General features: G+C 37.7%; 2 protein-coding genes across 2 annotated transcripts; one reads left to right on the plus strand and one right to left on the minus strand.

Moving 5' to 3' along the window:
- Nucleotides 1-7,264: 7,264 nt before the first annotated feature.
- LOC111914256 (uncharacterized) lies at nucleotides 7,265-7,930 on the minus strand. The gene has a single exon (XM_023910030.1). It carries the CDS (start codon nucleotides 7,928-7,930, stop codon nucleotides 7,265-7,267), a length of 666 nt encoding a protein of 221 aa, XP_023765798.1.
- Nucleotides 7,931-9,782: 1,852 nt separating this feature from the next.
- On the plus strand, nucleotides 9,783-10,570 carry LOC111914305 (plastocyanin-like). The gene has a single exon (XM_023910078.3). It carries the CDS (start codon nucleotides 9,903-9,905, stop codon nucleotides 10,404-10,406), a length of 504 nt encoding a protein of 167 aa, XP_023765846.1. The 5' UTR covers nucleotides 9,783-9,902; the 3' UTR covers nucleotides 10,407-10,570.
- The last annotated feature ends 811 nt before the right edge of the window (nucleotides 10,571-11,381 follow it).

Raw genomic sequence — 11,381 nt, forward strand, 5'->3', positions numbered from 1 at the left:
AAGACCCAGCCCGACTGTGAACAGTAGTTGTCCCTGTCGGTCTGAAAGCTGGCGTCACTATACCCTCGCACCTTCAAGTCATCACTCCCTCCGAGGACTAAGAACCATTCATTCGTCCTCCGAAGGTACTTAAGGATATTCTTGACCGCAATCCAATGGGCTCTGCCAGGATTCCCTTGATATCTGCTAACCATGCTCAAAGCAAAGGCTACATTAGGGCGAGTACAAGTCATAGCATACATGATTGAGCCAACTGCGGAAGCGTATGGTACTCGGCTCATTTCTGCTATTTCAGCTTCGGTACTCGGACTTTGAGTCTTACTCTATTTGGCATTACTTTGTATCGATAATTCTCCCTTCTTTGAGTTTTCCATACTAAAACGTTTTAGTACCTTATCTAAGTAAGTGTTCTGACTAAGTCCTATTAGTCTCTTACTTCGTTCTCTCACTATCCTTATTCCCAAAATATAGGAAGCCTCTCCGAGGTCCTTCATAGCAAAGCACTTCCCGAGCCAGGACTTAACCTCCTGCAGAGTCGGGACGTCGTTTCCTATGAGCAGAATGTCATCGACATACAAAATGAGGAAGCTTACTATACTCCCACTGGCTTTGACATATACACACGATTCATCTTCGCTTCGTACAAATCCAAACTCTTTGACTTTCTCATCGAAGCAAAGATTCCATCTGCGAGACGCTTGCTTAAGTCCATAAATGGACTTCTCAACCTTACACACTCTATTCGGATGCTTCGGATCCACAAATCCCTCTGGGCGAGCCATGTAAACACCCTCAGCCAACTTCCCATTAAGGAAAGCAGTCTTGACATCCATTTGCCAAATCTCATAATCATGAAATGCGGCAATGGCTAGCGTCACTCTAATAGACTTTATCTTCGCAACTGGTGAGAAGGTCTCATCATAGTCAACTCCGGGAGTTTGAGTAAAGCCCTTCGCAACCAATCGCGCCTTATATGTGTGTACTTTTCCATCCACGTCGGTCTTTTTCTTGAAGATCCATTTGCACCCAACTGTCTTACGTCCGGGCACATTATTAACCAAATTCCAAACTTGGTTGTCATACATGGACTGGATCTCGCTGTCCATTGCCTCTTTCCATTTCACGGACTCCGGGCCTGCCATGGCTTCCTTATAGCTATTAGGTTCATCTAGATTTATTAGTGTACCATCACTAACATACGTATCCCCTTCGGTAGTAATATGAAAACCATAAAATTGGGGTAGAACTCTAACTCTATCGGAACGTCTAAGAGGTAAGGATTCGTCAATTGGTTCAACCAGAGTTTCCTCCTCGGGTTGAGTGCCAGCGGTAGAGGTTCCTTCATCTATCGACTCTTGAATCTCTTCAAGATCGATTTGCCTCCCATTTTCTCCTTGCCCTATGAGTTCTCGCTCTCGGAAAATTCCTCTCCTCGCAACAAAGACAACATTGTCCTTCGGTCTATAGAAGAGATATCCAAAGGATGTCTGCGGGTAGCCGATGAAAATACATCGCTCACTTCGGGGTTCGAGCTTGTCGTGAGTATCTTGTCTTACGAAAGCCTCGCAACCCCAAACCTTGATATGTGCCAACGAGGGAGCTTTCCCTGTCCACATCTCGTGAGGTGTTTTGGCAACCTTCTTAGTAGGGACTCGGTTAAGGATATGGGCGGCAGTCTCTAAGGCATACCCCCAAAAAGAGATAGGTAGTGAAGCACGACTCATCATAGAGCGAACCATGTCCAACAAGGTTCGATTACGCCTTTCTGCCACACCATTTAACTGCGGTGTCCTAGGTGGCGTCAATTGTGAAACTATTCTACACTCCTTGAGATAGTCGTGGAATTCAAGACTTAGGTACTCTCCTCCTCGATCGGATCGAAGCATCTTGATTTTCCTGCCCAATTGATTCTCCACTTCATTCTTGAACTCTTTGAACTTTTCAAAAGTTTCTGACTTTTGCTTGATTAAGTAGATATACCCATATCTGCTATAGTCATCGGTAAAAGTCACATAGAAGCGGTTCCCATCCTTCGTGGTTGATCTAAACGGTCCACATACATCGGTATGTATTAGGTCCAATAGACCCTCACCCCTTTCACACGTACTTGTGAAGGGTGACTTAGTCATCTTTCCAAGCAAACAAGACTCGCATGTGTCATCTTCCCTAAGGTCGAATGACTCCAACACTCCATCCTTTTGGAGTTGGGCTATGTGTTTCTTGTTGACATGTCCAAGACGACAATGCCACAAGGATGCTCTATCCATACCATTGGAAGAATCCATGCATAAAACATCATTTCCTAAGTTATCTACAATCATAAAAGTTTCATAAATTCCATTACATGGTATAGCTTCAAAATATAAGACACCATTTAGATAAGCAAGAATAAAACCATTCTCATTATTAAAAGAAAATCTAAAACCTTGTCTAAACAAACCATGAAATGAAATGATGTTTCTAGCCATTTCTGGCGAATAGCAACAATTGTTCAAATCTAAAGACAAACCATTCCTAAGCACTAAAGAATACACTCCAATCTTGGTCACAGGCGACGATCTTTTGTTCCCCATGATTAGATTTATTCTTCCATGCTCCACATCCCTATTTCTTCTTAGTCCCTGCAATTCAGAACAAATATGGTAACCACAACCGGTATCAAGGACCCAAGAAATAGCATGAGATGAATCGTTAGATTTAATTGTATAAATACCTGCGAAAGATGGCTTGATCTTTCCTTCCCTTATGGCTTGCAGGTAGTTTGGGCAGCTTCTCTTCCAATGCCCTATTTTATGGCAATGATGGCACTCTGCCTCCTTAGGGTTAGGACAGGGTTTAGCAGGATCAACTTTGGTCCCACTAGAGGAGGATCCATCTCGGGACTTTCCCTTGCGGTGGCTCTTAGACGGAGCCTTCCTCTTCTTGCCTCTTCCTTGCCCAATGGCCAAAACAGGAGCAGCGGGTGGATTGGGAGTGGGTGCAACAGACTTGTCCTTTAGGTTGCTTTCAGAAACCTTAAGGAGACCTTGGAGCTTGCTTAGGGTGACCTCTTCTTTGTTCATGTGGTAGGTCATCCTAAATTGATTGTAACACGGAGGCAAAGAGTGAAGCACCATGTCGATTGCCAAGTCTTCCCCAAAGTCAACATTCAACTTGCGAAGACGATCGACATACCTTTGCATCTTTTGCAGGTGCACGGTAAGAGATTCTCCATGACCCATTTTGGCGGAAATCATGTTAGTGAAAATCTCATAACGCTCTTGCCTTGCGTTTTGGTGGTATCTCTCCAACAAGTCTTGGTGCATTTCGTACGGATACATGTCCTCATAGGACTTTTGGAATTCGGCATTCATGGTGGCTATCATGATGCAATGTACCTTCGTAGCATCACGTTCATGAGTTTCAAAAGCGGTCATTTCAGCCGGAGTAGCGATTTCTGGGTTGATTTTCTCGAGCTTCTCATCGAGGACATACTCCTGATCCTCGTAGCAAGCAATTGTGCGAATGTATCTTATCCATTCGCTAAAGTTCGTCCCATCGAAAGTCACCTTTTGACAAAGGCTCATCAATATGAATGAACTAGCAGCAGCGTTGTTCGCGTTCGACATCTACAAATAGAAAGAACAAAGATAGATTAGAATTTGAATCCCTAATTATCACACAATAAGAAAAATTAGGCTAGGATCCAACAACAATATTTACATATTAGAAAAGGGATACCGTAATCTAACATGCAAACAATTTGAAGGTAAGTGAATGACGATTCACTAATTCTCCATCACAAAAACATAACTTTAAGTTCTAAATGCATTGAGAATTCCTAGGTTTGGATGAGATTCATTGAAACTTTTCAATGGCATGTTTAAATCTCGATATGCCCCTCTCGTTTGTGACTGGGATACTGAGGATCACAAAGCGGGCGTGAATTACCATGCAAATTCACATGGTGCCTTCATTGTAACGATCACCTATTCGATGTGCCGGTAAACCACACACGCTCCATCGAACTATGATAAACAATGAATCACCCTTTTCCACCTTCGCTTAGAACCAATTAGTGTGCCGGTAAACCACACACGCTCCACTAACTTCTTAGCAAGGTGCAAAGTGTGATTTCATGGGATTGCATCAATTCACTTTTCCTAAAGTAACTAGGATTGGGAAATTTTTTTAAAAACATGTAGTTACTTTGTATTTCATATTATACTTTTAATGAGAGGATGAGGTTGCCCTATCCTACCCGTTCGGCTAACGACCCTCCACCGATCAAGCAAGCGGTGGGTGTGAGTGTACACCCTTTAAGCGTCATTTTATAGGCAGCAACCTTATACCCACCTTATAAACCGGCTTCGTGAATGAGACATACTAACGGTAAGACTAGCATTTTAATTATACATACATATATATATATATATATATATATATATATATATATATATATATCTTGTAATATTATATTAGTATATGGTTGAATTTTAAACTTGTAAAAATTCTAGGGTTTGAAATTTAAATTGTGTAAATTAAACCTTTAATTACAAAACATAAATTTCAAAACTTGAGGGCAAGTTTTAAACCTTTTAAAACATGGGGGATCAAATAACAAATAATCTAAATTAACAATTAATCACATAATTATCCATATTTGATTTATTTAATGATTTCTTGCAAAACAATTTACCAATTAAATTAAAATAATTAATCAATTATCACATAAGGAAATAAATATTTTATTAATTGATAAATATCTTCAATTAGGTCAAGAATATACTCATATATATCATAAAATCGGATTTATATTGATCTAATATGATTAAGGCAAGTATCTCAAAGATAAACAAGAAGAAATCCCGAAGTTTCCTTTTTCTGACGCTCGAACTCGCCGAGTACCCAGATGGACTCGCCGAGTTGAGCCTACTCGCCGAGTACCACCATGGGACTCGTCGAGTTCATCAGGCAGAGGACAAAAAAACGATTTTTTAAGCAACAAACAAGCAATCAATGCATCAATTTAATAGAGACCAATCTAGTCTCTGATACCACTGATGGGTTTTGGCCATATGAACATTCCTATGTGCACATGCAAACCCTAATGCTTGGATCTAGGTTTCTCTAATTAAGCATGCATTGAATCCAAGACTTCTAATGGCTAATAGAGTATAAGAACAATACAAAATCAGAGTTAGAAGCTTACCTTGAATCACTTGTTTGATCTTCTTGTTCTTGGAGCTTTAGAGTCACAAATGTTACTCCTCTAATGGCTTACAAACACCAACTAGCAAGGAGGATGATTTGAGAGAGAGGAGGGAAGAGAAATTCGGCCAGGGTTTCTTTACCAAGCACAGGTGCCGATTTCCTTAACCCTTGGGGTCTATTTATACTTGTAAGGCTCCTAGGGTTTCACCCTAATAGATAAGCCCTTGGACGAATTCTAAGCTTATCCTAAGCCCTAGAAATCGTCCACTATTATCCTTAAGGGATTTATAGCCCAAAGTCCAACTATCATACAATTGACAATTTATACCCCTTTATTTAATTAATCTCTTTAAGTCACCAAATTAATTCCTAATTAATTTATGACTTATATTAATCAAATAATAATATTATTATTCCTTATATTATTCTCATAATATATTAATATTATTTCTTCTCTCATAATAAATCATCATGTCAAGTTGCTAAGGTGAAGGCAACCCAAAAGGACCATGCACAACCGGGTCAAATACTTGCCTAATATAGTTGCAGCCTTAGACACTATTCCAACATATATCTTAAAATGAAAAAAAAAACACTAAACACGAAACAGTAGACGAATTAGCAAAACAGTAGACGATTCTAAATATCTACGATTTCGTGGGCTATTTTGGGATAATTCTTATTTTTTTGGCTAAAAAAGGTTAATTATTTCTTTAATTTGGCTAGATTAGTAATTAGTCCAATATTTATTCTTATTACTTTTTAAAGCTATTTAACAATGTCATTAACTACTATATGATTGGTTATATTTTTGAGCTATTTAACCATGATATATTGATATATGAAAAAAAGTTTTATAAATGAACAATTACCTTTGTATGTCATCTTTTGTGGGATCTTGTAAACTTGATGTTGCAAACGGAAAATGATCCTATGTAAGATTCACGGCATTGTTTTTTATTTTAGACGATGTGTACAACCGAAAATCCCCATTAGGCTATGGGAAGTGGTCACCACCAATCCATCGGAAAAGTGGTGTCACATGGTCACCACCAATTCAGCGGAAAAGTGGTGTCACGTCACCTTCACCACCGACTCACTCCACATAGGAAATGGTCACCACTAACAACATTCAGTTTTTTATTTTTTTAACATTATATTAAATAAATAACATAATTTATAAAATACATAATTTTTTTTTATTTTTTGTAACATTATATTAAATAAAAAACATAATTTATAACATAAATAAATTTTTTGAAAACACATTTCATTAATTAAAAACATAGAAATTTAAAACCTAAATTACTAAAATACGCATAAAACCTAACAAATCAAATATTACACTACTTAATTAAAAAACAAAAAAAAAGTAAAACATAAAAACCATAGACAAATACTACTCGTCGTCTTCGTCCTCGTCATCCTCATCCGCCTCGTCGTCACTGTCTGCATTCTCCTTGTAATCATCGCCCTCATCCTCTTCGTCTCCATCGTTATTTCCACCTTGGAGTTGTCTCCCCCATATGTGTTCGATCAAATCGTGATGTAGATTGTGATGTGTTTCATGATTTTATATTTCCAAAACCTTAGAGAAGTATTTCGAGCTGCCAACTTGTATTACTGCAGGTGGGTTAAGTACATCGTTCCCGATATATGAACAAATAGCTCTGTGCTCTTCTTCTATTATCATGTTATGTAAAAGCACACAAGCAGTCAACACCGTCGTTAGTTTTTCCCTATCCCATGTTTGTGTCGGATGGTTGATTATGTGTCACCTTTGTTTTAGGACTCCAAACGCTCGTTCGACGTCCTTCTGTGCAGATTCCTGTGCTAACTTGAACAATTTTCGTTTTCTCACCGGCTGGAAATGAATAAGACCTAACAAATGTAGCATACTCTGGATATATCCCATCACCTAGGTAATTCCATACTTGTATTCATTTCCATTCACAACATATGACATATCTCGTGCTTTACCCTGCAAAATATCATTAAATAAAGGAGATGCTTGAAGCACATTCAGGTCATTGTTTGACCCCGCCATACCAAAGAATGCATGCCAAAATCATTAGTCGTTTGAAACAACCATCTCCAGTATAACAGTTGGGACCCCATGATCTCCTCGCGTAAATTGACCAAGCCACGCATTGGAATAATTTGTCCACTCCCAATGTGTACAATCAATACTACCAAGCATCCCTAGAAAACCATGTTTAGCTTGATGTGTGGCATATAACTGTTCGACATCACTTTTAGTCAGATGTCGCAAGTATATGTCACGGTAAAGCTCTATAACATACTCACAGAAAAGATATGTACAATCTCGACCCGTCCTCTCAAACATTTTCAGATACTCATCCGATACGTCTGCGGTTATACCATATCCCAATTGTCTAAGAGCGGTCGTACATTTTTGTATTGTGGTAAAACCACATTTACCTCTAGCATCCCATTGTAATTGAAAAAACTCATAATTACGTTCCAAATCTGTAGCTATACACAAAAATAAATTTCTACTGATACGAAAACGTTCTTCGAATTTCAATAGGTCATAAAGACTATCAGGGACAAAATAATCATATACCAAAAGTTGATGTGCTGCCTCGCGATCTTGATTGATATATTTTCTATGTTTCTTCTTGCGGTGTGAAGTTTTCCCTCTCTCACGAATCACATCTTGTGCCGCAGACAATAATGTCTGCAACACCAAATCGTCATCAGAATCGCTAACCATTTTTTGTTGATTTTGTGTGTTTGATTTGAGAGAATTTGTATGTTTGTTTTGAAAATTTTGTGTAAAAGTGGATGTATATATAGAGAGAGAAATGAAATTAAAGAATTTTTTTTATTTAATGCCCAACGGTCGAAATTAAAGGCGGCCAATTAAATCACTCGTATTCATCCGTCTTGGGAGCCACACCACCACCAACCCACTGAAGCCAGGGGCGGTGTTCACGCGTGGAGAGAGGCTCCACATAAGCAACTCATGCATGGATCTCCCTCCACTTCGGGTAGCCTTAAAGGGTGTTTGTTTTTTCTCTGCAGATCTGTGTGGCCTATTCTGTCTGCGAGGCGCAGACCACGCGCAGACATAACGGTTTGCAGCGCGTTTGTTTTTCTGAAGTGCGCAGACATAAAAATGTCTGTGCGATGACTTCACCACACAGATATGGGACAACTTTTTCTAAAGTCTGCGAATGCCTTTGACCTAAAAAAACACGTTTCTTTTTGTTTCCGCCTCCATTCGTCCAAATCTACCATCTTCGTAGAGAGATCCTTCGACAACTCCATCTTCACTCCAGCAACCTTCGTCGACCGTCACCTCCGATCAGCACCACCTGTCGCCGCCCTCCTCTCCGATCGCAGGCGTCCAGACGATTTCAATTTCAGCGAACAACAACCTTCGATTGCAGCAAGCGAAAAGCGAGCGATCAGCGAGCAAACATGTTTGTCATCACCTCCTCTCTCTGTCGATTTCAATTTCAGTTCAATTTCTTGTTTGATTCACATCCTTGTTTCCCCAAAAATCCTGGAGGTGTATAATTTATCATATATTCTTGCTAAAATTGAAAATACTACTTGTAAACAAATTCCCAGCAAATTGAAAATCTTACCTGTAAACAAATTGGATCTATAATTTTCTTTGATTGGAAGCCAATATACATAACTGCCAAGCAAAAGATAACATATTCTTTTGTTGATTGTGTATGTGTATATGATTGTTGATTGTGTATATGTATATGATTGTGTATATGTATATGATTGTTGATTGTGTATATGTATATGATAGAAAGCATCAAAACGAGTCATAAGTTTTATTTATTTGATTAAAAGTAAAATGAAAAACTCATGAGATGTTTGAAGAGGATGACACTATTCCCGTTTGTGACACAAAGAAACATTGTCATGACATGTTTCGTGCTTCATAATTATATAAGGAGAGAAGAACTGAGTGATGAGTATTTCGCACGATACGATGAACCCAATGTCCCGTTTCGAAATAACAATTTGGCCATTGATGATGATGAAGACGGGATTCCAACGTATGGTATTGCAGCAGACCATGAATATATGACTCAGTTACGGGATAAAATTGTTGATCAGTTGATGCACAATATAGATTGAATTGTTTTAAATGAAATTGTTATTGTAAAACAATTTTTTTTATTGTATGACTAATTTAGTTGCATGGATTTTATTTTCAATGTTATAAGACTATTATTTTTAAAATTTTGGTGTTGAAAAATCATTTTAAGTTTGTAAAATAATTTTATTTAAAATTCAGTTTATTTCAACAGTCTGCAGACGTTAAAAAACAGTCTTCTTGTTGCAGACTGCAGACATTTGGTCCACCTCTTCTGCTGCAGAGGCTTGCAGATGTTGTCCGCAGACTGCATACATTTTGATTTCAGAAAAACAAAGAGAAACTTATTATTCCCATAACTTCAAGTCAACCAACAACTATGCAAAAACCGACTTTAACGGTAAAATATCTGTTTTATAGCAAAATCTTAAAAAAATCCTTCAATGGATAACATTCCATGTCAGCCACCATCAATCCATATAAAATGTCATCTCTCTCTCTGCTCGTATCACGTTATCTAATACTACCAAACTTTGCCTTTAAGGCTTTCGAACCACACATTATAAATCTATAACCAAGACTCCTCCCCCCTTTTTTATCTTCTTCCTCCAACAAAACAAAAATGGCCACTATATCCTCTTCCGCTGTCGCCATCCCTTCATTCACCGGCCTTAAATCCGCAGGATCAGCCACCACTTCAAAAGTCACCGTCAACCTAGTCTCCGCCACCCCCAAGTTTTCCATCAAAGCCTCACTGAAAGAAGCCGCCGGCATAGCAACTGTGGCCTTTGCCGCCAGCGCCTTACTAGCAAGCAACGCCCTTGCTGCTGAAATCTTGCTTGGGGAAGAAGACGGTGGCCTGAGTTTTGTTCCGTCAAGTATCACCGTCGCCTCCGGTGAGAAGATCGTTTTCAAGAACAACAAAGGTTTCCCACATAACGTGGTGTTTGATGAAGACGAGATTCCGGCGGGTGTTGATGCTTCCAAGATATCGATGAGTGAAGAGGACTTGTTGAATGGACCAGGTGACACGTACACAGTAACGTTGACTGAGAAAGGAACCTACAGTTACTACTGTGCACCCCATCAAGGTGCTGGTATGGTTGGCAAGATCACAGTCAACTAATTAATTCCTTTTTTTTATTTAAGTACACTTGAATTTGTTTTGATAGAAGAGGTTTAAGAGACTTAATTTGCTCAGTAGCCTAAAAAATTATATACCATTTGTGTGAATTTTTGTTAGTTACATTAATACATTACATATGATCAATTGATATGCAATTTCTTTCACACATGTCTAATGCAAATTAAGGAAAATGGAAATCAAGTAACCTAACAATTATAAATGACTTTTTCAAAGACATCTTTATTTATATCTAAAAAGTCTTTTTCGAGATATTTAAATGAACATTTACCATTATTTCGGATTTGATTTTCAAATTTCAAAGTTATTTTTTCTGTTTTTTTCCAATTTTTTTTAAAGAAATAACCTTACTTATATCCGAAATATATATTTCGAAGTGTTTAATGTCACTGTTTCATAAAATGTCTAACTTTATGCACTAATATCATATATGGTTCACATTTATTATGTTTAATTTTTTGTTAGATTTAAATAAAATTCCAAAAAAGTTATATTCGAAGTGTCTAATGTCACCGTTTCATAAAATGTCTGATTTTATGCACTAATATCATATATGATTCACATTTATCATGTTTAACTTTTTGTTAGATTTAAATAAAATTCCAAAAAAGTTCATTGAATTTCAGACTTGTATTAGAAATTTCAGAGTTTAATTTTATTTATTTATTTTTTCTGAAATCTAAATTTTCAGTTCGGAATCTGAAATGCTGGTCTGAAATTCAAAAATATTAGTCTGAAATGTACTTTTTTATTAGAAAAAATGTTTTTTTCGTGGTCCAGAATTACCAAGCCAGACCAAATGGTTTATTTTGGTAAAAACAAATTTTTTTTGGTAATTTTTTTCCACTTTAGATTACTTAATTTCCCCAAGTAAAATGTATGTAGTGATAAAGTGTTGTATTAATTAGGTCTTTTATTTTAATTTTTCTAAACTAATAACCCGTACTAAATGACCAT

Source organism: Lactuca sativa, chromosome 8, assembly GCF_002870075.4.
Source record: "Lactuca sativa cultivar Salinas chromosome 8, Lsat_Salinas_v11, whole genome shotgun sequence".
Taxonomy (NCBI): domain Eukaryota; kingdom Viridiplantae; phylum Streptophyta; class Magnoliopsida; order Asterales; family Asteraceae; genus Lactuca; species Lactuca sativa.